At 35.4% G+C, this 27,228-nt stretch overlaps 1 protein-coding gene across 1 annotated transcript in view; it reads right to left on the reverse strand.

Annotated features, from left to right (window-relative positions):
• Nucleotides 1–27,228, reverse strand: part of DPYD (dihydropyrimidine dehydrogenase) — a 926,643-nt gene that overhangs the window by 158,133 nt on the left and 741,282 nt on the right. Inside the window, exon 20 of the mRNA XM_023733350.1 lies at nt 9,278–9,420. Coding sequence (XP_023589118.1) covers nt 9,278–9,420 — 143 coding nt within the window. The remainder of the gene's footprint in view (nt 1–9,277; nt 9,421–27,228) is intronic.

The raw sequence follows: 27,228 nt of genomic DNA on the forward strand, positions 1-27,228 counted from the left end.
TATACTCAAAGCTTTGTAAGAGTCAAATGAATTAACAAATAGAAAAAACTTTGAAAAAAAAATCATTAATATCCTTTACAATATATTTGCTATGGCCTAGTACTTTCTAAATCTCTGGCATCTGGGTTCTGAACCCTAACTTTGTATCTTACAGAGCCTATAAAATATTGCGGTGAATTTTTAAACATATATCAAATTACATACATTCAAATGAATGTGACATTTTCAAAATAATCCACTTGGAGTACGTTAGCAATGCTCAGAATAACTCTGTAACACCAATTTATGAATTGTTTGTTAAAGTCAGTTTATAAACTACAGAAAAACAGACTCATGACTTTGTGTATATAATTCAGTTCAACAACCAACTTTGTTAACTCAGCTTGACTCTCTTTAACTTTGTTTAGAGGAAATCAAATCCATTCTCAAAGTATGAAGCATAGTTACTGACTGTCATGGATTGAATTATGTCCCCCCACCAAAATGTGTGCATCAATTTGGCTGGGCCATGATTCCCAGTATTGCGTGGTTGTCCTCCATTTTGTGATTGTAAATTTAAGTTAAAAAGGATTAGGGTGGGATGTTAACACCCTTACTAATGTCACATCCCTGATCCAATGTAAAGGGAGTTTCCCTGGGGTGTGGCCTGCACCACCTTTTATCTTACAAGAGATAAAAGGAAAGGGAAGCAAGCAGAGAGTGGAGGACCTCATACCACTAAGAAATCAGTGCTTGGAGAAGACCTTGTCCTATGGGTGGCCGGCGGGGTGGGGGGGGTGGCAGTGTCCTTGCGAGGAGAAGCTCCTAGTATAGGAGAAGACTGATAAGAGAAAGAAAGCCCTCCCCTGGAGCTGATGCCCTGAATGTGGACTTTTAGCCCATTTTACTGTGAGAAAATAAATTTCTCTTTGTTAAAGCCATCCACTTGTGCTATTTCTGTTACAGCAGCACTAGATGACTAAGACACTGACAGTATTAAAATACGATGCCTCTGAAAGTGACTATTTCCAACAGTCATTCAGATGCGCAACTTGTGGTATGGTTATTAGAAAATCAGTTACATCCAGTCACATCTCATTTCAAGTGATACTGATAATTTGGACAGATTCAGAGGGAAGCCACAAAGAAAATACAATGCTTAAAAAATAGTATATGAAATAAGAGTAAACAACGGGATCATGGAGCCTTGGTGGCCCAGTTGTTAAGAGCTCAGCTGCTCACCAAAAAGTCCGCAATTTGAATCCACCAGCCACTCCCTAGAAACCCTGTGGGGTGGTTCTACTCTGTCCTATTGGGTCGCCATGAGTCAGAATCAACTGGACAGCAACGGGCTTTTTTTTTTTTTTTAAACAACTGTTTTTTTTTGTTTGTTTTTTTTAACCTGAAGAATAAAAAGGTAAACCCAAGTTTAGCAGATTGGTAAAGCATGTGAAAACTCTTTGTTTGACAAAGAGGTCTAACTGGTAGTTATTTATATATCTACACACAATGCAAAAAGGGACAAATAACATGAAGGATCAAGGTTAGAATAAAAAAAAAAAAAAAATTAGCCAAAGAAGTTTGTAAAAGTTCAGAAATTTTATGTAGCTATATCTGCAAACTTACCTTAGCTAACTCTTGGTTATTTTTTAACATAAAATAGTCACTGTGTGATGCTGATTATTTTTTCTTACAGTAAAACTATGTTTCAAAAAGATCAGATTTAATTTCAATTAATTTCCTTTGAATCTAGATGGTAATCCTTCTATCAAGTGAAGAGTGTGTAATCGTTTGAAGGCCTAGCAGGTTCCCCTTTAATTTCTTCTATTTGCTTACAACCAACACTTGTTACTCTGGAAACATGGTGCTTTTCAAAAATTAAAACCTCTTGAAAATAACTTTCTATTAAAGTAATTTAAAATAATATAATAGTTGACACAGTAATTAAGAGTTTCATTGAACTAATACAGAGTGTATTTTTTCTTATATGTTATTCTAAGAATATAGGGGTTTAATTTTTCAAAAATATATACTTACATATTCTTAAAAATGTAAAGGAAACATTAAAGCTAGGGAAAAAACAAATTGCATAGCAGAAAGAAAAGAAATGTCCATTTTAACTAGCTAGGTGAAACAGTTTTGATGCCATTTAAATTAATTCCAAACGATATCAATTATTCTTCACATATTGTACTCTAGCTTTAAAGTGAATGACAATAGAAGGACAAATAAGAAATCATTGCATAGGTGTTTTCCACCTATCCAACGAAAATTTAGGATATGGATGCAAAATTTTTATCACTTGAAGACACCTGTCAATAAAGCTGAAGAAGCACTGGGGTCTCTATGCATTATGGCCAAGAGATAACGTCAGTAACCCGTCTGCACTCATGTGGAAACAGTGTCACTGTGCGGCTTCAATTACTTCCTTTTCTTCTAGTTTTCATAAAATAACACATTGGATCACATTTAAAAGTTCCATTTAGCTTGAACTAACTCCATCAGAGCAGCTTTGATTATTGTTAAGAATTGATTTGGTTATCCGAGTTCAGCGAGTGGCCATCATGTGACCATGACACCCCACTGCAGATGCCCACTATGCTCTCTCTTTCTGTCGCATTTCAGGATATTCTATTAACTTCAGTGACAAACCCATACAAAAGAAATGGAATAAAAAAACCACCCACACAATCTCTATGAAGGCACAGGTCATAATTGTACATGAATGAACTGATGGCTTCCTATAATTTCCGATGTCCTGAATCAAAACGCTTAAGAGATTGAATTGTAATGGCAATATCATTAAATTAAATTATAGAAACCCACAGTCATTCAGCAAAAAAAAAAAAAAAAAAGGTGCTGTGGCACTTATATTCTCTATCTATATACAATAGAGGAGGGTGAACATTTTGTGATGAAACCTATCACTAAAAGCGACTGAATCAGTATGAGTTTTGGTTATAATAAAATCCTTCAATAGTTTCCTATTAACAGAAATTGTAGAAACCCACTGCCATTGAATCGATTCCGACTCATAGTGACCCTGTTGGACAGAATAGAACTGCCCCACAGGGTTTCCAAGGCTGTAATCTGTAATGGAAGCAGACTGCCAAATCTTTCTTCCATGGAGCGGATGGTGAGTTCGAACCACTGACCCTTCGGTTAGCAGCTGAGCGCTTAACCACTGTGCCACCAGGGCTCCTAGAAATTGTAGACTAGTATTTAAATCAGAGGAAGGGAATTTAAGACTCGTTGAGAAATTTAGGTCTGGGGCTAACAACTAAAACTAAAAAAAGCCAATGTTACTTATTATTATCCAGTTTATGAATAACTCATTAGGTCTACACTGGCAGCCAGTGCCAAATTTCTTTCCTTCAGAGTAGCACCCCCACCCTTAAAGATTTTATGACCTTAAGAGTTCATCAAGAGTTTGGAAGAATAATTTAAAAAACAGGCTGAAAATTTTCATCTGTCCTTTTTACAGCTCTAACTGCCATATTCTAACTAATGAAAGCCTGTCAAATAAGATGAAAAATTAGGAATGCCAAAGACACTGAGGTTTACTTAGAAGTCAGTTGGGTTGAGTGAGAGTCACAAGGGCAGTTATCCAAGAACACAAACCCGTAATTGGTTTTGAACCTTATTTCTCGGCCAGAGTGTTACATCTGGTTCAGTGGCAATAAGCATTTTCACTCCAAAGTTGTACTAGGGAAATGATATAGAGTACCCAAATTACTCTCTAGCTAAATTCCTTATAGAGTACCCAAATTACCCTCTAGCTAAATTCCTTAGTTTTTATGTTCAACATTCAATGACACATTTTTAAGGTAGGGTGATTGGATGTTTTACCACTGAAAAATGTTAACATCCCTTTCACAGCAAGTTATTGGATAAGGTAATGGAAATAAGCATTCTCACTGAGAAATGATATATTCCTAGAAATGGTAAGAAGGCTTCAAAAAGCAAATACTTTCCATTAAAATGCAACTTGAAACCCCAAGAAACAGTTTATAAACTGCAAGGTAGTTTAAAATAGTTTGCGATTTTATATTTAAGTTAAAATCTCAGTTAGCAAAAATTCAAGCAAGTGACACAATAATCTAGATTTTTCTTTAAAAATTTCCTGGATTCACCAGCTTTAATTTTTTATATAAATGTTACCTTTTTATGGGGACCTGCGTTTTTACACAGCATTTATCTTCTTACATACAAGATATATTTAATTTTATTGTATATTATGTCTCCTCCTTCACTAGAATGTAAACTCTATGAAGTCATGGACTCCTGTCCATTTTATTCACACGAGTATATGAAATTCCTAGAACAGTGTTAGCATGTAGTAGATTGTCGATAAGAATGAATGGTTCTGTGATGCATATTTATTAACAAGGAAGGAAAGTTCTGTCAGACATACTTATCAGAATTTGTTTAGCTTTTACATTTTTTTGGGATGTTAGTACTTTCTCTAAAGTCATATGACTTAATTTTTAAACATACAGGAAGTCATGCGATATTTAATTTCTTTAAAATAGAAAATGACTGCTTTAAGTATGAATCCTTATTCCAGCAGTAAATTCACCTATATACACAGTTCATGTATGTGATGGCTAGTCTATCAAGAATATCAGAAAAAAAAAAATATATATATATATGTTGTTGCTATTGTTAGATGCCTACAAGTCTGTTCCAACTCACAGTGACCCTGTGTTTAACAGAATGAAATGTTGCTCAGTCCTGTGCCATCCTCACAATAGTAGGTATGTTTGAGCCCATTATTGCAGCCATTTTGTCAATCCATCTCATTAACAGTCTTCCTCTTTTTTGCCGACCCTTTACTTTACCAAGTATGATGCCCTTCTCTAGGGATTAGTCCTGCCTGACAACATGTTTTAAGTAAGCAAGACCATTTTCATGTCTAGGAGCATTCTGGTTGTACTTCTTCCAAGACAGATTTGTTTATTCTTCTGGCAGTCCACGGTATATTCTATATTCTTCGCCAACACCATAATTCAAATGCATCAATTCTTTTTTGGTCTTCCTTTTTCATTGTCCAGCATCGCAGTCATCCAAAGTGACATCTTTGTGTGTGTATATAATACTTATATGTATATATATCTCACTATTTTTTATTTCTATATGCCAATGTATCAGCACCATCATCATACTGATATTTAAATGCATTTTATTTGTCTGATCATATGCCTTGTGAAAAATGGATTTTGTCAGTAGATCCTTCAAGAAGTAATTAAAAGGTAGATTTGATAGTATTCCACTTCATCTTCAAGGGAAATATGATGGAATCAGAGAAGGGGATTGAGCTGGGCAATAAAAATTCAGTGAATATATGGCATCAGAGAAATAGGAGGGTGATGATGGAGGGGTTTAGGAGTTTGAGGTATACAAAAAAGATCTGAATTAGTTGCTAAAGGGAATTTGATTAGGAATAAAACAAAGATGAACAAAAAGAGATGCTGACTAGCACCCAAGGCCCAGCTGAGGTTAAACACTGTGAATTTGGAGTAAATCCAGTTGGCTGAGTACTTGAATTTCTCTAATAATATTCAGCAGCCCTGAGTGTAGAAAATGAAAGGTTAGATTAACCCATGATTAGGGATTGGAGCAGGGTGAAATTCAGTTACAATGGAATAGAGATGGAAATATTATACATTCTCCACCTCATTCAAATACCAATCCAAAATTGTAACTTCAAGTGTTTTTCCACTCAGATCTGTCCTACGTATACCTTAATACTGATTTTAGTTCACATTTCAGCTAAAATTGGCTAAAAAATATTTTCTGGCTGAATCAAAGTCTGAGTCTAGCTAATGATAGAAATGATAAATGATCTATAATTTTCTACCAATAAAAGCCTATGTATGGAGCTCTACATTTTTAACAATAGTAGTTTGGGAACCAATATTCTATACAGGTGAAGTCTCTAGGCAGTCCTTTGGAAACCATTTTTTGTATCTTGTGAACCCCTTCATCCCCTCCTTACAATCTGGTAAAAGAATTGTAACTCAAGCACATTCGTATAACAAATTTATTCAATAAACATTTAGTGTGTGTCTGCTACACACCAAACAGTCAATACATGGTGTGACCAATGACTTATGATGGGTGCTGACAGGGAAAGATAAATTGAGCCAAACAGATTCTCTCTTGGAAATCTGAGCCAAGGAACATTAAGCTAGCAAGACATTTGCTGTTGAAGCTGGAGCTGAAAGGCCACAGTATGGAGTGGGTCCGAAGGCCATGATGGCCATGTGTTAAGCAGTAGTTCACAGGAGGCAAAATCAAAGAGTAAGCCACGTAGAAAGAAAGAGTGGACAAACCTACAGATTCTCTCTGAGGGAGACCTCACATGGCCTGTGAAATAGAGATGGAGAAGGTTTCTCCCCAGAGCTGTCCCATTGGTTCTTGCAGTTAAAAGTCCATGTTTCATCTACGTACACAGAACAATAGGCTTCATTTTCTTAAGACAGTCTGTGTGATTCTCTGCTTCTTGACCCAAGAGGAGCCTAAGCAGAAGCTGCAATTTGAGTAATGATTTCACCACACATTTTTATGTTATGAGTACATGTAGTACTCTGCATGTACTCATATACTATGATCCACCCAATGAGATATAACAGTTGAACTCAGAACATATCATATTTATTTTTCTGTGTTTTCATATTTTGTCTAGTCGTTGAAGCCTGACTCTAAAGAATAAGCCTGAACATCCAAGCTTTGAGTGGGTGGAAAAGACCTGACTTTTATTAATATTTCCATCTTACAGCCTCTGTGTGGCCTAGACAATGTGACCAGTCAGAAGAGTGTTGGCTTTATGGTTGTGAAACCCTAGCTCTGAGCTCTGCCTCTAGCACTAGTCATGTAACTTTGGCCATGCCTGCTGCTTTCACCCTCTAAGCCTCAGTTGAGCATCTATAACAAGTACAAAACTATTTCACTCTAGGTAGGTTTTGGGGGATTAAAGGAAATACTGTATGTAGCAGCAGCTAGTACTGGCACCTGGTAGACACTCAATAATCTTCACTTCCATGTGTGGCTTGCCCAAGATCACATGTCTGGCAATGACCAGGAACCTGTACTGAAACCCACTCATAACCAATTTATATTCTCCGGTCCATGCATATCTATGTGTTCATGCACATAAATTCAGGTCATATTCAAACCTGGACATCATTACCTTCCAGATTCTTTGTGAAGAAGCTGTCTGTTGGTCGCTTCCTTCCTGATGTTCCAAATTGCCTTCTTTTTCATTTATGTTTTTGTTTTTTTTAATTCTTCTTAAGGAACTTCCTTAAGCCATTCTCTTAAGGAACAAATTTTCTTAGTTTTCCTTCAGCTGAGAATATCTTGATTTCCCCTTCATTCTTGAAGACTATATTCACCGGATATAGGATTCTGTGTAGACAGTTCTTTTCTTTCAGCACTTGAAGTATGTTGTTCCATTTCCTTCTGGACTCCATGGTTTCTGATGAGAAATCCATTGTCAATAGAATTGTTTGTTCCCTGTAGGTAAGACGTTGTGTTGCTCTTGCTGCTTTCAAAGTTTTTTCTTTGTCTTTAGTTCTCAGAACTTTGACTATGATATGTTTTTGTGTGGGTTTCTTTGGATCTATTCTGTTTGGGTTTGCTCAGCTTCTTGAATCTGTAGGTTTATGTCTTTTGTAAGATTTGAAAAGTTTTGAGGCAAAAAGAAAACCCAGGAAAATCACTACCATATAGTTCCTTGGTCCTGTGGTTTTTAGCTGATCTGTCTTCTTTCCACCTTTCAGGGTCTTCTTAGATTGTTTTATACAAATAGGGATTTTAGTTGTACTTAGTGGGAGGCATAGAGAAAAATACATCTACTCCATCATCTTGGAAGAAGATCACTCCCATTAGAATTTTGATGCATATTATTTCATAAGAGGATGTTAACTCTGATTGTCAAATTGGCAATCTGCACACCACTTTCTTGCCAGAGAATATAAGTGATGCTAAACTTCCTGCTTTGCAAAAACCGTCAATGCCATGTAATGAGAAGTCATATTAATGGAGAATTACCTGAGAGTTAGCCCCAGTGGTGCAGTGGTTAAGCATTTGACTGCTAACCAAAAGGTCAGCAGTTCAAACCCACCAGCCGCATCGTGGGACAAAGATGTGGTAGTCTGCTTTTATAAAGATTACAGCCTTAGAAACCCTATGAGGCAGTTCTACTCTGTCCTATAGGGTCGCTATAAGTCAGAATTGATTCAGTGGCACACAACAACAACAGTAGCCCAGTCATCGTATTAAAAATTTAATTCCTGGATCAAGTGAGACCATCAAAGATCTGTATATGTGGCCCCTCAAAGAAATGCTTATACTAAAATGTGCTATAGCACTGTACTCGGTCCATGCTGAGGAACATGGTGAGAAACAAATTAGTTGTTTAAAATTATTTACAAACAAATAAATTATTTAAAATTAAGTAGTTTGCAGGGATGCTCTTAATTAACTAATTTGCAGGGATGCTAGTAAGTGTGAAGTTCACTAATTTTTAAAGTATCCCTTTATGAAGACAATAGAAGGATTTCCCTCAGCTTTGTACCACAAGAAGCTGAACAACTGATGTATTTTTATATCTTGAAATTTATGAAGCCAATGGCTTCCTTTGTGCTGGCTTCCAGGAAGCTCAGGGAAATTTGATAACCCCTGCAGTGTCTTGTGGCATACATTTTATGTACTGGCCTTACCCTGACTTTATTTTATTCTTAAATTGAGATTTTGTTTTTACCCAGATTTCTTCATGTTTTTATTTTTTATCCAGTAGCATAGTATACATTTTCATACCTCATCACATTTATTTTAGAAACAGATGGGTGAGTGAATACATCAAAAAGAGAGAGGTTTTGTAAGCCCTTGATAGGAAAAGAAATGGACCTTGGGTTTGTCCTCTATTCAGGATGATGTTGTTGCTAGTTGTCATTGAGTCCATTCTGATTCATGGCAACCTCATGTGTGCAGAGTAGAACTGCTCCATAGAGTTTTCAAGGTTGTGGCCTTTCAGAAGTATATCACCAGGCCTGTCTTCTGAGGTGCCTCTGGGTGGGTTTGAACCAACAACCTTTTGGTTAGTAGTTGAACGCTTAACTGTATGCACCACCCAGGGACTCCTTACTCATAATAGGAAGTTAATGAGTGCTACCATTTTGATCCCACACTGCCTCTTTCTTAGAGGCCCTATACAAGTATATTTGTTGTCACATAATTTACAGTATATTTTTAGACATAGCTTTTTAAAAGGGCAGACAAACACAAGTACTACCTGTAGGACTGAAGCACCACTGTGGAGAAACTGGAGACCACTTTCAGCTGAATCAATTCCACCAGTGGCTAAAATGGGAAATCCAGGCAAAGCACGAGCAATGGAGGTGACGGCTCTCAAAGCAATGGGTCTGATAGCTGTCCCTACAGAACACGAGAATGATCAGCTGTTAGCATAATAATCACTTGAACATATTGCCTTATACTTAGTATCACGTGATGGCAGTGTTGTACTAGACAAAACTCAAATTTGTATTACATCTATTTAAAATATACAGACATGTAATATAAAATGTTCTTATGTTTCAAAGTATGTTAATCTGTAAATGAATGTGTATTTATTTTGAGAACTTTGATGCTATTATTGCATGCAGACGTGTTATGCAAGTGGGTGTAGCAGCCCTGAAATTCTTGCATAAAATGCATGCATATTACATTTTGATATACAATAATGTGTAAAAAATTGTATGGAACATTCAAGCATCTGTTTAAAAAAAAAAGAACAAGGAACAGCAGATTTTGAAGAAGAAAAATAATCACATACAGTGCATAAATAGACATATAACTCTGTTATGTTTCCACAAAGTATAAAGCAGCTGGTATGAACATAGATACTGTAAAAACAAGTAAGGTGCTGATGAACTTACAGATTCCATATTGCTTTTTACATGTATTTCCCACAATCCACTGAAGCATAGTGAGCCTGCTCTAATTTTTCATATATTAGAAAGTTCTAAGTTAAGCAGCATTTATTAGAATCCAGTAATTAGAAACTAAATGTTTAATTATTTTCTACTTCATTTGCGAGATGTTAGTAGTGTATATTCTCTAATGGTAATGAAAATTCCATGGATGGAGAAGACATTTCGAGGTCATTTTATTGAATGATTCTGCTATACTAAAGCTATTTTGGACTCTGACGTGTTAATGTATCTTGGAGTAAATTAGTACTGCCAAAATATGGGAATATTATTTGACATTGCTGGTGTACACTCACAAGCCAGCGACCCTTTAAAGACATTTTATGAGTTAAAAGTAGTTCTATTCATGCAAGAATTTGACACTGACTCAATACAGAGCTTCACACCCAAGACAAACAAGCAACTGGTGACATCAGCCTCATGCGTTAAGTACTTTACCATCACCACCATCACAAGCATCTTCACTAGCATTATCAATACATATTTACTGAAGTGCTCAATTCAAGGAATCACAAAGCTTTCTTTAATTTCAGTGGCACTCTCTTTATTCCATTCATATCCATTTCAGATGAAGTCGAATTTATATGTAACTGATACTTCTGCACTCACATCTAGAAAACATATGTGTTAGTGATTTTAAGTCAAGAATGTTCAAGGCTGACACTTTAGAATTCTGGAACTGGCATTTATATATATAAACAAGGCATTAAGTTAGGGCAAATTAGTAACTCTACGTCAGGATACCATTCCTATCTCAAGATTATCAGTGTCTTCTTAGTCTTTATGTTTTAACATTAAAGAAGGTGAACATAGGGAACACACTCGTACACACACACAGCCACATTTCTATACACACATCTTTAGCTATACTAAAAAGAAACCCAAGTAAGAATAAAAGTTACAGGCAAGCATTTTTTAAGGAAACAGTAACATAGTAAAATTGTTATGCTCAATACACACTAAGCTGATGATTTCTTCACATAAATGTACCTTTGAACTAATAAAGAAGTATTGGGATTCTCTCCCCCCTCCCCCTTAGAGAGTAAAGGAAATTTGAGCTAGGCAGATTAATAATTTATTTCTAACTTCACTGTCAGAAGACTATCATTAACACTAAGGGGTAAAATTTCAAAGTGGTACACAGGGATTTGGCCGCATATTCCAATTGATATTAATGGACATCAAATGGCAAAATCCTGGAACACAGCTTTGAAAATTTAACTGGTTATATTTAAAGGGCAACATTATTACAAAGGTGTTAAAAAACATCAGCAAATCCTCAGTGGCATTTGAAGATGTTCAATTAGGTCAATAAAACATTTTTTTTTTCATGTTTTTCTGCCTTTTCTAAAACTTTTTTAATCTACCTAATGAACATGAAAACCTTTCAAACTAATAAAAGTATGGTTTTAAAAAATTAAGAGTAATTATGATTTCTGAGGAAAGGTGATTCAAAGATGAAGAAATGGATCCTTTTGTTGCTGGGCAATAGTAAATTCAGTTTTTATTTCCATTCTAAACTACATTTGATTTTTTAAAATAATTCAACTGGTTTAATATAAAATGTAGTGTACTTGTTTTGAGCATTTTAATGGAAAATAGACTTTTGAAAATGACTTTCATTCACCATGAAAAGTCTTCATATAAAGAGATTTCTTTTTAATTTTAAAATCATAGAAATGAATAATGTTCAAAATAAAACTTTTAGTATAAAGAAAATACAGATATTAATACCATATAGAGTTGTATAATTAAGATGCATAAAGACTTCCAGAATCACAGTTAGTGAAATAAATAATTTTAAAATTTTGTCATTGTTACAATGATAAATGATTTTAGACCATCGACCAGTGTTATAGATTTAACCGTTATCTCCCCTAAAATATGTGTTCTAAATCCTAACCCCTATACATGTGTATGTAATTCCATCTGGGAATAGAATTTTCTTTGTTATGTTAATGAGACTACATCAATGCAGGGTATGTTTTGAAATTCCGTCTGGGAATAGGATTTTCTTTGCTATGTTAATAAGGCTACATCAAAGTAGGGTATGTTTTGAGCCAATCACTTTTGAGATATAAAAGGAGGAGATTAGGCACAGAAGCAAAGACAAATAGGGAAGACAGATGCCACATGAAGATTGCCAAGGAACCGAGGACCAGAAGCTGAAAGAGACAAAGATCTTCCCTCAGAGATGACAGAAAGAGAGCCTTAACCTAGAGCCAGTGCCTTGAATTTGGACTTCTAGCCTCCTAAACTGTGAGAAAATAAATTTCTGTTCATTAAAGCCACCCACTTGTGTTATTTCTGTTACAGCAGCAGTAAGACACTAAGACAACTGGGGAGGAAGGATTTAGTTTGAGAGATTCAAGGAATGTGAATGTGGACTCCATTTTTAATGAAACGAGGTTTAAATCAAGAAATTGAAACCCTATAAGCTTAAATGAGTGCAATTTAAATTAAGCCCTCATCTACATGCGGTGGCTGGATGAACCTGATGGGACACTCAGTGACATCAAGCCATTGTGCTTTAACTGTGAAATCCTCCATTGAAAATCAAGCCAATCCAAGTCCCCATATTTTGAAACAAAATGCAAGTTTAAACAAACAAACAGAAAATGAGCTGGACCTTTTTGAGTTCCAACATTGCTGCCAAGAATTCTGATTTGTATTAAAGTGGACCTGGTGGAAAAGCTAGTTGACTAGACGGAACTGTAACTTTTGTTCTTTAATTAATCTAGGACAGCCATATAAATTTAAAATACAAATGAGCGTGTTGAATTCATAGATCTTACCTGATAAACTGCAAGTACACTTTTGGATTGATTCATTTACCAGAAAAACATGTTAGTAAGCCAAGTATTTTGAATTAAATTAATTAATCTGATTTTGATGAAACTTTTTTCTTAAAAATAAATGATACTATCATTTGTCAAATATCATTTTCAGTGCAGTTTCAACAGCACTAAGATTAGAAATAATATTATGTATTGATATGTATATTAATGTATATGACTTAATCAAGTTCCTTACTCAGTCTTCATTTATCCATCCATCTGTCCATCCAAGGAATATTTATTAAAAACCAATGTCTTTTTTTTTTTTTTAATATGTTCATACCTGAATCTGAAAAGCTTAAAAGAACTATTCTAGTTAAACCAGTTTTGTCAACCAGGACAGATACCCAAAACACCAGAGGACGTTATTTCAAGATAAATAATATGAATCCAATTGTTCAGTCTATACAGGGTTTCTACTAGGAAAAATTAACTTTGGTTTGAACACAAGACATTTTATAAATATAAATATTACTAATATGGATTCTACAAAAAATGCTAGTTGAGGGTAAATTAGTTACAACATCAAACAGGCATGGGGTCAGACGGCTTAGATTCAAATCCTAGCTCCACTAATTACCAGCTGTGTGACCTTGTGAAAATTTCTCATTTATTGTACCTCACTACCTCAGTTTTGTTACCTATAAAATAATCAAAATTATAATCACAACTTCATAGTGTTGTTGAGATGATTCAAATACATACATACCTACATATGTAAAGGACTAGCACATAATGAAAACTGTAGAAGTGTTTGCTATTATAATCTATGCTGCTCTCAATGATCACAATTGATTTCAGAGGGTGCATTTATGTAGCCTACTTTGACAGTGCCTTTTACATTGTTCCTGTGTGTTTAGTGATGCAATGAAACTTATTTTCTTATTGGAGAGACAAAGATGATGCCTATGGTAACAGAGCTTTATACCCTCTGATACCTTAGGAAAACCACGTATCTCCCCTCCTTTTTCTCCTTTCCTAATAGCTCTCATTTTGCAGTTTCACGATGCTGGTTAAGATTACTTTAACTGACCCCAAGGCTAAAAATCTCAAAGGCAGACATCAATATATTTATAATTTTTTTTCCCTGAGAATCAAAAGTTCCATGCACTAAACCCATATACAACGATCTTAATGACAACATCCTTGAAAAAAAAATGGAGTTTTTAATGGGAAAGATAATGTCGAACATATGCTAATTTTGGATAACTGGAATTTTGAATAATTGAGTTTAGTTCTGTTTGATTTTTGGCTAATCATTTGACCTCTAACAGCTACTGTTACACAATTAATTGTTAAAAATAACTCCATGATAAACTCCCTCATAGTAGCTCTGTTGTAGTTAGGTGCTGTTGAGTCATTTCCGGCTCATAGTGACCCTATGTACAACAGAATGAAACACTGCCTAGAGCTGCACCATTCTCACAATTATTGTTATGTCTGAGCCCATTGTTGCAGCCACTGTATCAATGCACCTCATTGAGGGTCTTCCAATTTTTCACTGACCCTCTACTTTACCAAGCATGATGTCCTTCTCCAGGGACTAGTCCCTCCTGATAACAAGTCCAAAGTATATAAGATGGAGTCTTGCAATCCTCATTTCTAAGGAGCATTCTAGCTGTACTTCTTCCAAGACAGATTTGTTCATTCTTCTGGCAGTCCATGGTATATTCAGTATTCTTCGCCAACACCATAGCTCAAATGCATCAATTCTTCTTTGGGCATCCTTATTCACTGTCCAGCTTTCACATGTATATGGGATGACTGAAAACACCATGGCTTTGATCAGGCGCACCTTAGACGTCAAATTGACATTTTTGCTTTTAAACACTTTAAAGAGGTTTTTGCAGTACGTTTGCCCAATGCAATATACGCCATTTGACTTCTTGACTGCTACTTCCATGGATGTTGATTGCAGATCCAAGTAAAATGAAATCCTTGACAACTTCAATATTTTCTCCATTTATTATGATGTTTATTGGTCCAGCTGTGAGGAGTTTTGTTTTCTTTATGTTAAGGTGTAATCCATACTGAAGACTGTAGTCTTTGATATTCATCAATAAGTGCTTCAAGTCCTCTTCATTTTCATATCGAAGGTTGTTAATGAGTCTTCCTCCAATCCTGATGCCGCATTCTTCTTCATATAGTTCAGCTTCTTGGATTATTTGCTCAGCATACAGACTGAATAAGTATAGTGAAAAGATACAACCCTGACACACACTATTATTGCTTTAAGTCATCCAGGATCCCCTTATTCTGTTCTAACAACTGCTTCTTGGTCTATGTATAAGTTCCGCATGAGCACAATGAAGTGTTCTGGAATTCCAATTCTTCTCAAGGTTATCCATAATTTGTTATGATCCACACAGCCCAATGCCTTTGCATAGTCAATAAAATGCAGGTTAACATTTTCCTGGTGTTCTCTGCTTTCAGCCAAGATCCATCTGACATCAAGAATATCCCTCATCCTACATCCTCTTCTGAATCCGGCTTGAATTTTTGGGAGTTCCCTGTCAAAGTAAAGTATTACAATGAAATATGCAAAGACCTAGAGTTAGAAAACCAAAAGGGAAGAACACGCTTGGCATTTCTCAAGCTGAAAGAAATGAAGAAAAAATTCAAGTGTCAAGTTGCAATACTAAAGGATTCTATGGGCAAAAAATTGAACGACGCAGGAAGCATCAAAAGAAGATGGAAGAAATACACAGTGTCACTCTACCAAAAAGAATTGGTCAATGTTCAATCATTTCAGGAGGCAGCATATGATCAAGAACCGATGGTACTCAAGGAAGAAGTTCAAGCTGCACTGAAGGCATTGGTGAAAAACAATACTCCAGGAATTGACAGAATACCAATTGAGATGTTTCAATAAACAGATGGCTGCAATGCTGGAAGCGCTCACTCGTCTATGCCAAGAAATTTGGAAGACAGCTACCTGGCCAACCAACTGGAAGAAATCCATATTTGTGCCCATTCTAACGAAAGGCAATCCAACAGAATGAGGAAATTATCAAACAATATCATTAATATTACATGCAAGTAAAATTATGGTGAAGATAATAGCTCTAGCTGGCAATAAAACAGAAATTGGGTTATAATACTCAATCGGGCTCACTGTGTATACAATAAGAAAATGAAGTTTTAATTTGCTTACATGAATTAAAACATAATGAATTAAGTGGATAATAAATTCATTAGAAATTGAACTTTGTCTAATTGTTAATATTTTTAAAATCATCCCTAAGAAAGAAAACATTAGTAAATCAAGAATTTCAAGGATTTAAAAGTTGAAAGATTGATTCTTATAAAATACCCACAAACCAAGCACCAAATAATTTATACCTTACTAAAACACATTTAAAATGTTATTGAAGCTAATGTGCTGATAAATACGTGTAGCATGGCTATTTAAAAATACATCTTTACACATGGATTAAAGTCATCTGGGAAAATTAACATAATTCAGCCAGAAACTGAAGTACTAAAAGGACCTAGGATTATATATGCAGTGATGTGAAATTTAAAGCAGAGAAATGAAAAAACAAAATCAATTGCTTTTTTGTTACTTTTATTTTATTGGAAAAGCAGAAAATTTTATTATAAAAATGTTTCAATTTTAGTTGAAATTTTCAGAGTTTTTTCCCGAGTCTTCATATGTCTTCAGCTATGTTTATCTGCTTCATAATATTCAGTAGATATTAACTTGATCGCTACCATGTGAGGGGCATTTTATTTTAAAACAATAGAATGAATACTATTCACCAAGGAGGTAACAATTTTTCCATTCTGAAATGTCAGCTGGTGTTAGTAAAACGGGAAGTCATTCATGGAGTGACTTCCATATGCCAGACACCAAGGTTATACGTTGAGTAAATTAACCCTTATAACTCTGTGAAGGTAGATGCTGTCATCCCTATTTTGAATATGAACAAAGGAGAGCTCAAGCTGAATAAATAACATCTTATATGACACAGTTTAAAAGGGGTAGATCTAGGATTAAAAATCAAGTCTCTGTGACACAGAAGCCTATACTTTTCAGTTATTGTTGAGAAGTGACTGTGCAGAAAAGGGAAGAGGATGACTTTCATATCCTTTGCCTAAGAAAAACAGTATGTGTCAGTATAACCTAATGATAAGAGCACTGGAGTTCAACCAATTAGGCCCAAGTCTCAACTCAGCTCATTTCTTTGAATAAGCTCCTTAACCTTCCAAAGCACCAGTTTTCCTTCCTATAAAATAGAGACAATGATAATAATAGTAATAATATCATAGTGATTTGGAAAGACTTACATGATATAATTCATTGAAAGCACTCACCACAGTTCCTTGCCCACACTAAGTCCACAGTATATGTAAGCTAACATCACTGCCAAAGCCAGGGAAAACTGATCAGAAAAATAAACACTCAGCTAAACATTTGGGGAGGAACGCTTACTACTTGCTGCTGTGGTTAGCTGCCATCAAGTCAGCTCTGACTTATGGCGACTTTATGTATTACAACAAAACATTGCCAGTCCTGTGCCAGCCTCATGCTCACTGGCAAGTTTGAATCCATTGTTATCGCTCTACTTACTACTTAAGAGGTGTTAGCTAATCTCCTAGATACCAAATTTGGAGATCCTCCTGTAATTTTATATGTCACTTCATTTGTAAAAAATCATGAATATTCATAGTTTCAATCTACAATAGTAAATGTGTACGTTTGTGTGTATAAAAATTTTAAGTGCAATTTGAATTATCTAAATGTATGCCTTTTCATCCAGAAACTCCACTTTTAGGAATCTAAAATTCCATGGGTACTTAGGCACAAAGTTACACGTACAAAGATGTATCCCGAAGTATGGTTTTTTGTAGCAAAATAGTGAAAACTACTTAAATGATCACTGTAGGTATGCTGTTAAGTAAATTACAGTTCACCCACATATGATATACTAGAAAATCTTTAAAAATGACATAGAAATATGTTAAAGGTTAATCATAAGTGGGAGAACAAAATATATGTTATGATCTCATTTGTGGTTAAAAAAAAAGTGTGTGATTACATTTGGTATGGCTGCATATAAATGCATAGAATGCTGAATTTCACACTGTTAATGGTTAAGATTGAAGTTGTCAAGGATTTCATTTTACTTGGATCCACAATCAACACCCATGGAAGCAGCACTCAAGAAATCCAATGACATATTGCACTGGGCAAATCTGCTGCAAAAGACCTCTTTGAAGTGTTAAAAAAGCAAAGATGTCACTTCGAGGACTAAGGTGCGCCTGACCCAAGATATAGTATTTTAAATCTCCTCTTATGCATGTGGAAGCTGGACAATAAATAAGGAAGACAGAGGAAGAACTGATGCCTTTGAATTTATGGTGTTGGTGAAGAATATTGAATACTCCATGGACTGCCAGAGGAATGAATAAATCTGTCTTGGAAGAAGTACAACCAGAATGCCCCTTGGAAGCAACGATAGCGAGACTTTGCCTTACGTACTTTGGACATGTTATCAGGAGGGACCAACCCCTGGAGAAGGACATCATGCTTGGGTAAAGTAGAGGGGTCAGTGAAAGAGAGGAAGCCCTTTAATGTGATGGATTGACCCAGTGGCTGTAAAGATGGGCTTAAGCATAGCAATGATCATGAGGATGGCGCAGGACCAGGCAGTGTTTTCTTCTGTTGTACACAGGGTCACTATGAGTCAGAACCGACTGGATGGCACCTAACAACAACGGTGGTTATCATCTTTGAAAAAGGAAGTAAGTCCAGCAGTGAGGGGGTTGAATAGGAACTTTCAGGCTTTGATACATTTGCATATTGTTTGATTCTTTTAAATAAGAAAGTGTTTATGATTTACTTCTGCAATAAAAAAAAAAAATCACTTTTTTCTAATGCTCCTAAAATTTATGTTGTAGGAGTAGGCATTTTGTGCTACGAAAATTTTACATATGGAATGTACAGTGGTTTTACCCTCTACACATTTAGAAGAGCACATTCAGTGCTGTGTCCAATATTTTAAGTAAAACATTAACAAACTTGGAGTGTGGACAGAACAACAGAGTGAACAGGGTGATGTATCACACACACGATATATATAAAGGCTGAAAGAAATTCCAGTACCCAAAACTCATTGCCGTTGAGTAAATTCCGGCTCATAGAAACTATATAGGACAGAGTAGAACTGCTCCATAGGATTTCCAAGGCTGTAATCTTTACGAAAGCAGACTGTCACATCTTTCTCTGGCGGAGCAGCTTGTAGGTTCGAACCACTGACCTTTCGCTTAGCAGCCATACAATTAACCACTATGCCAATGGGGGTCCTTTAAATCTAAATAGCTGTCTTCAAATATTTGAAGGGTAACCAGATGAGTTGATTCTGACTCATGGCTATTCAAGTATGTCAGTGTAGGACTGTGTTCCATAGGGTTTTCAATGGCTGACTTTTCAGAAATAGATAACTAGACCATTCTTTCAAGGCACCTCTGGGTGGACTCCAACCTTCAACCTTTAAGTTATCAGCTGATTTGTTTAACCATTTGCAACACCCAGTGACTCCATTTGAAGGGTAACCATGCATAAACAACTTGATCGATATTTTTCTGGAAAGAAAACTAGAACCAGTGGATGAGTATACATTATTGGTTTTATTATTTTTATTTTTATCATTAATTAGTTGCAAATTCAGCAACAGAAATGGCCACACTGAGGCCTCCCTATCCTTTGAACCTAGCTAGATACTTGGCAGGTAAGGTGCCACAGAAAAGACTTCTCTACTATAGGAAATACTGAATTGGATTATTTCTTTCCATTCAAAATTTAAGGATACTATGAACTTTGTCATGGTAGGTTAAAGAACACTTTTAAATGCTTTGTGTTTTCCCAATAGATACAAGTGATGGAGTTTACTTAGAAAAGAAGCAAGTATGAATTAAAGTGAAATTTTCACATTAAATATAGACTCCTATTTTGAGTGCTTTCTAATTGCCATGTCACTTCCTAAGTGTTTTGCATACATTGTCTTGATAATAATGAAATACATTTTGTTTGTTTGTTGTTTGTTTCCATTTTATGATGTGGAAACCAAGGCACAAAGAGGGTAGACAACTTATTCTCATCGTCACTTAGAGAGGTTGGTCCAGTATTTGAGTAAAAGTCTACTTGACTCCCAATCCCATGCTCCTAACCACGATGATATATTTCTTCCCTATCTTAAAAGACTGGATATAAACCAAGTTAGAGCAAGAGGAGTTAATAATTTTTATTATGAACAAAAATATAAGTTGGCCAGGTATGGTAAAACCAAGCAAATAAGCATTATACTAATTGTTGGATGGAAATTATACTAAAACCATAGTACTTAGTAACTGCTATAACTAGAGTGACCATATGCTCAGTTTGCCTGAGACAGTCCCTGTATTTATTTATAATTACCTGGTGTAATACAAAAAGCAGCTTCTTTCACTCTAAAACACTTCCAGTTTGGAGGATAAATGATATAATCATAGTAGCTATAACTAATGAAAATTACATCCAGGAATAAAAAGACAAAGAAAATTATAAAAGTAAAATGAGTTTTGATATAGAACAAAAACCATGGTCTAGGAAGAACTTAGAAACTCACTAGACTTGAAGACTCAAAGGGTACCACAAAGATCTAAAAATGTTTAAATTTGTTATGAAAGGGAAAAATATATAGCATTCACATGTGCTTTCCAGGCATAATTTGTCTATATGTTCTTTCCGTTTTCAACCTGTAGGTGGCCACCACAAGCTACACTTATTAAACAACTCATTAGCAGCATTTTCAATACTGTCATCTTCAGATAATTAGCAATTTATTTAAATAACCAATTTCTGTGGAAATAATTGCCACGAAATGCCCTGAACCTACTTTTTATAAACTATAATAAAAGTGTTAAGATAATCCCTGACATTTGCAAATGCCATTAGTTCACCTTTCCTTTTGATAGTGCTACGGCATTATGTTTAAACAATTACCCGATAACACAGCAGTTTAAGGAAACAGTGCAGTAAGCACATTCTTCAATATGGCCAGTGAGGACATTCAGACTCAGAAGGAACTTCAGTGTGCAGACATGTTTACACAGAGGAAACACACAGCTAAAAGAAAAAGGATTATTGAAATAAATGTATTATTGCTATTTCCAACTTGGCTTAGTTTTCACGGAAGATACTATAACATATGTACTCTCCTTGGAAACAAGAAGGGAGAATTGTATACGTTTATTCATGTAATTGGCTGGTGTAAATTAAAATCAAATGCACCTATGAACATGCATAATATACTCATTGTATTATTTGCTCCATAACCTCCATAAAGCAGAAAACAAGTAGGAGGCTTTTCTTACTACTATTCCTAAATATTTACACATGCTTTTAGTTACAAAATGTTGCCAATTTTCAAAGTAGAGTTATCAAAGAAAACTATAAATGGCTTTTAGATCTCAGCTGGTATGTAGTATTTAAAATGGACCAGAGTTGTAGCTCTCAATTTCTTCCGTGCTATTCAGCTCCCTGTTTCACTAAGACCCATTGATGAGGGACTGTAAACTGCTTCTGGGTTGCAAGTGGTAGAACTCTTTGAGACTTTCATAATTTTTAAGCTTTTGACCTTTATATGACAAAACAAAGAATTCAAAGCCAATGACAATATCATTTTTATGGCTAAATATAAATAATTTTGAGTGCCTAATAAGTAGCAGTTGCTCTGCTAAATTATTAAAACACATTATTTATATCCTCATAATATCGTTACAAGTCACATATGCATTTTTCTTGCATTTTTCATAACACCATTGCAAGTCACATATGTGTCATTTACAGATAAGGAAATTCAGTCTCAAAGAGGTTAGTTACATGGTATGTGCGTGTAAGGAAAGCAGAGTAAAATAATGCATTATGACAATAAAACAATTGATCTACAATGTCATCATAAAATCCATTGCTAAGTTTGAATCTGAAGACTTTTCTTTATTTCTAGGTTACAAATATACTTTAATCTCTTCCAAATAAGTATTTCTGGCCTTGTTTTTTGCATATAAACATAATGAGTTTACCTATAAGTGTAAACAGATAGACAAACAAACTTATTATATATTTCCTCAGCCAAGAAATGTGTGTATATGAAGGAAATATTATCTATCTTGTTATAGGTTGTAGTTACCACTGGTGTATACAATTGTCAAAGCTTATTTAACTGAACAGTTAATATCTGAGCATTATATTGCCTGTAAATTATACTTCATTCAAAAAAATAAAATATATAAATACATATGTAAGTAGCAAACAGTTTCATCTAAAGTGAGTATCTCTTACTTTGATCCATTTCTAAGAAATCTTTTGATGATCAGAGTCATTTAAAAACTTTGTTTTATGGAATATAACAGGGATATCATATTTTCAAATTAGAAAGTGCATCTGTGAGCTTATGCTTTAAAGTTAAATAGGACTAAAGATCATCACTTGCAGTTAATCATGGAAGCTAAATCTACATAAACTTCCTGATCCTTTAGGAGCACTTTTTATGATGCTGTTGGCCTCTTTAATAATTGTAATTACCATGGAATTTTTTTGAAAGCAATGCTTCTAAATAAGCCATATAGATCACTTATTGCATTGGCAAACATGCTACACAACTATCTTTAGAGATTTAAAAAACAAACATGTCACTTTAATGACCAAGGTACATCCTACCCAAGCTATGGTCTTTTTAATAGCCTCATATGCATGTGGAAGTTGCATAATGAAAAAGGAAGACAGCAGAATTGATGCCTTCAAACTGTGGTGTTGGTGAAGAATACTGAATACTTAATATACCATGGACTGCCAAAAGAACGAAGAAATCAGTCGTACAAGAAATACAACCAGAACGCTCCTTAGAAGCGAGGATCTCAAGACTTTGACTCACTTCAGATACATCATCAGGAAAGACCAATTACTAGAAAAGGACACCATGTTTGGTAAAGTAGAGGGCCAACAGAAATGAAGAAAAGTTTCAACAAGATGAATTGACACGATAGCCACAATAATGGACTTAAAACATATCAACAATCGTAAGATGGCATGGGACCAGTCAATGTTTCCTTCTGTTATACATAAGGTCGCCATGAGTTGGCCAACTTGACAGCAACTAACAACAACATCATATATCACATATAAAACATACACAGTATCAATGATAAATCACTGATTATTAAGAATAAGGATACATGGGGTACAACAATGATGCAAATATAAAGACAGATATTATGGTTGGACTATACACCTAAATCATACCCCCTGAATTAACCAGGCATAATAAGCACCACTTTATTTAGAATGGCACAACTTCCATGAGCCAGAAAGGCAGTTTGGCCCTTTGCTGACTGTTGTACTAAGTAAGACCTGAGAGCCAAATTTTCAAAATGTCATCAACTGATCACAAATATCGTTAACATATAATGGAAGTTTCTTTTTCTGCGCTTTATGCCCAAATTGATATTTGAGTATATCTTTACCTCTCCAAAACAAGAGAGCAAGCACTCAAGGGCATTATTCCTATTAAAACCTTGTAATCATGAACTTATCTTTCCAGCTGAATCTTTAAAGAGTATCTGGCTTATTGCTGATGTCAGGGCTACGATGGGTTTGTAAGGAAATATCCTTCCTCTATTTGCTATTTTTCCAATCTTTTATGTTTTCTGATGAAATTTCAGGCTCTTGTCAAATGGAGGTCATTACTTTGTCAACTGGCGTGGTTTTTAGGCTGAACTGGCAACTGTGCAACCCTAGATGACTTAACTCACTGCCAGATGGCATTTAGTTAACTTCTACATGCATAAAAAGGAGACAGCACATTATCAGGACCAACTTGGTGGGAAAAGGATATATAATCAATATCTATCACACGTATTTAAGCAAAATGGATGCATATGTTTTTCCTTGTTCATAGATGCTCATTCAATTTATATTGTTGCCATGCATGTTTCATCATCCAAATGCTTAAATTGTACATAATGATTCCAAATAGCACTGGACCATTCAGACTTGGGCATTCAGCATCACAGATGTGCTAAATCCAGTTATAGCAGGATGAGTAAACCATGGTCTCCATGTCCCAAGGGGAGAGACTCTTAGTAACCTTTGCCAAAACTGTATTATACATTGTTTTCTCAACAGAGCTCAGAGACTCTTTGTAATTGTGTAGAAGCTGACAGAAATCATATTAGACCATAACAGTCTTTCAAATGTTTTCAAGTACATCTGCAACCCGGTGTAAATAGGGCCAGCGGTCACAATGTATATCTTTTTTTGAACACTAATATTTGTTTTACCTCAGGCAATAAAAATGAAGGTGTGAGGAATGGCACGGTCACAAGCAGTAACTGGCATGAAAAAAGTCTCCTGTTTATGTTGTGGAAAATCATTTATTTATAAACTCCAGAATACAAATCATAAAACAACCAGAGCTCTTATTTCATAAATGCTGAATTGTTACAACGCAGCTCTTAAAATCTGAAATTTAAAAATGGGAAAGTATTTAAAAGTTTCAGGGAAAAATGATAGATTTCCCATATCTGGCACAAACTAAACTAGAGAAACATATTTGTAATTGCCAAAAAGGGCTAGCACTCTAAAGAAAGTAGGCAAACAAAATGCTAACAAGTTTAATTATTCACAATGGCACATTTATGGAGAGTATAATGTCGCAATCAATGATTACAAGCCCACACAAACGGCGCTGTAATAATTCTACAAGGCGTGTTCAGAAGTGAAGTAATTCAGAATTTGAAATCAATAGCATTTATAGACATTGGAAAATGTCATATGGAAAATGAATGTCAGTGTTTGTATTCTTTCTTGAACATTTTTACTTCTCAAATTTTAATTATTCCTCAAAAGATTTCTTAGTACCCAAAAGCAAAAGCAAACATTTGCCCTTTCATGTCTCAATTAACTCTTTCAATGGATTTAGATTTGTCAGGGAGCCATTTTGTATATAGAAAAATGACAAGTCTTCACGAGAACAAAGATTTTTTTCAAGTTTTGTCTCTTGCTTTCTGTTCTCTTAATTTCTCTCCCTCAATTTCTGTCCTTCTCATTCTCCTATATTACACTTTTATTCCATTCATTTCCCATCACTCTTTGTTAGTCTTTTAAAAAAAGACTTCAGCACTGTAAAAATGGCATGGTAGTGTCAGACCTCATAGTCTCACTTCACGAAGGGGGAGGATAATCAAGATCATCAGCTCAAGACTGATTCCTATGAGGCGGAGCTCAAACATACCTCCACCCTTCAAACTTTTGACCAATTCTGGCACTAGTCATCCCTCCCACGGCACTCTTTACTTCTCTGCTGGGTTTGACAAATTCATTACAATGGTCACAGGGAACTCACAGATCATACTCACAGTTATGGGGTTTATCAGGGAAGTAACAGGTTACAATTTAGTATCAGGAATGACTCAGGATACAGTTCTTTGGTCAAGACAGCTTGTTGGCCAAGTCTGCAGGCAGGCCTCTCTCTCCGCTCCTCAGCCCCTCAGCCTGTCCTCTGCCCTGCTTAGGCAAGTGTTACAAAGTTCCTTAGCTTTGCCAATAAGTGTCTGGGGGTACCCCATTTCACTAGTAAGACTCGGCCTGAAGGCACTCAGCTCTCTCACTTCATGGGTCAGAAATCCTAGCTCCACCAAGTGCCCGGAGGCACCTCACTCAGCCAGCAGGCCTCCTGCCCAAAGGTGCTCAAGCTCTCATGCTCCATGAGTCAGTACACCTACTGTAGCCACCTTGCTCATGAGCTGGGAAGCCCACCATACTGTCTCATACTAGTCTTCTGGTTCTGCTCCCACCATTTCTCTGCCTCTGCTTCTCACTATCTCCAGTATTACAGCTCCCTTTGTCTCCTGGGTATAGAACGTTCTCAGTTCAAGGATGCAGGGCCCAAAGGATGCTCTGTTTCTGGCTCTTCTTGATGATAGTGAGGTCCCCTCCCTCTCCTCTGGAATTGGCTCCCTTTAAGCCTAGCAAGATGGCAAAACTGACCAATCCCCTCATTAAGATTCCATATACCTTATTTGCCTGGTCCTACCCCTGCAAAGGTTCCATGTGCCTTATTTGCATTATTAGTAAGCTGTCCAATTCCCTTGGTTGGCCACAAACACCTTATTTGCATAGTCCCACCTAATCACTTTGTGGGAGTCACAACACCACGCATGGCTAGAAGGGCCATATTAAGTAATTCACTGTACTACAGGCACAAATCTTTGTACCACAAGATATCAATTTGGTAAATTCTTAAATTAAATCATCCCTTAAAGTAAAAATAGCAGAAATTGGGTGAAGGGTATGTGGGAGTTCTCTGTATTAGTTTTTCAACTTTTCTGTAAATCTAAAATCGTTCCAAAAGGTTTATTTTTTTAAATCCTGTATATAACATTTGGATTATTTCTGCTACTATAAAAAATCAGTTTGTCTATATTATTTCACCAAAAAACACACAAACTTGTGAGTATTAGAAATAGATTTTTTTGAAAATATCGAATTTGTAGTTGTTTTCAATAAATGAGATCAATCTTTTATTCAATGGTCTACTATATGCAAAGAACCGTATTAGAGCTTTTACTTATATTATTTCATCTAAACCTTACAAAATTCACAGGAGTTATTACTTTTCATGTTAAAAATGGTTAAATATCTTTACCTTTGTAAAGGTAATGGGAAGATCTCAGATTCCACCCACTCTGTTGACTTCTAACTCAGTACTGCTTTCCACATTGCTTCCTTTCCAAAGTTAATCTTTGTGTATATACTTTCTGGTTCCAGGAACTGTACTAAGATATATAAATATGCATACATATATATGTATATATCTGAAACCTCAAAAATAACCCTGCAAACAAGTTGCTATTAGTCTTAAAAACAAAAGGAAAAACCTGACATTTTCTAGTAAAAGCTATTCTAGTTTTGAAAGCATATCACTGTCAGCTCTTGCCTTTGTTGACAATTTTTCAGTTCTCTGAAAAAAAAGATGTATTTAACCATTTCTCCATGAATACAGTGATGTCCAGTAACCTTATGTCCCACCGAATTACCTAACAAGTGAAAAAGAAAGAGAAGAAAATTTAATTTCCATTTACTCCAGAAACTATGGCAACCAGGCAGTTTGGCAGCCAAAGGGTGTAAAATCCAGATTAGATAGATGGATATATTTACATATTCACTTTTACATTAAACAGAGTGGATGACACATTCCTGTATAAAACCTATTATTTAAATACTTCAACTGAAAAGTGTTAAAATAAATGGCTCATGACTTATGAAGTGTTAAAGTAAACGTTTATTTCAACACTATACATGTCATAAGCCATTTATTTCAACCCTTTCTACTTCAGAAGACTCACCCAGACAAGACAAAAAGATCTCATTT

The sequence above is a fragment of the Trichechus manatus genome, unplaced genomic scaffold (genome assembly GCF_000243295.1).
Source record: "Trichechus manatus latirostris isolate Lorelei unplaced genomic scaffold, TriManLat1.0 scaffold00058, whole genome shotgun sequence".
Taxonomy (NCBI): Eukaryota; Metazoa; Chordata; class Mammalia; order Sirenia; family Trichechidae; genus Trichechus; species Trichechus manatus.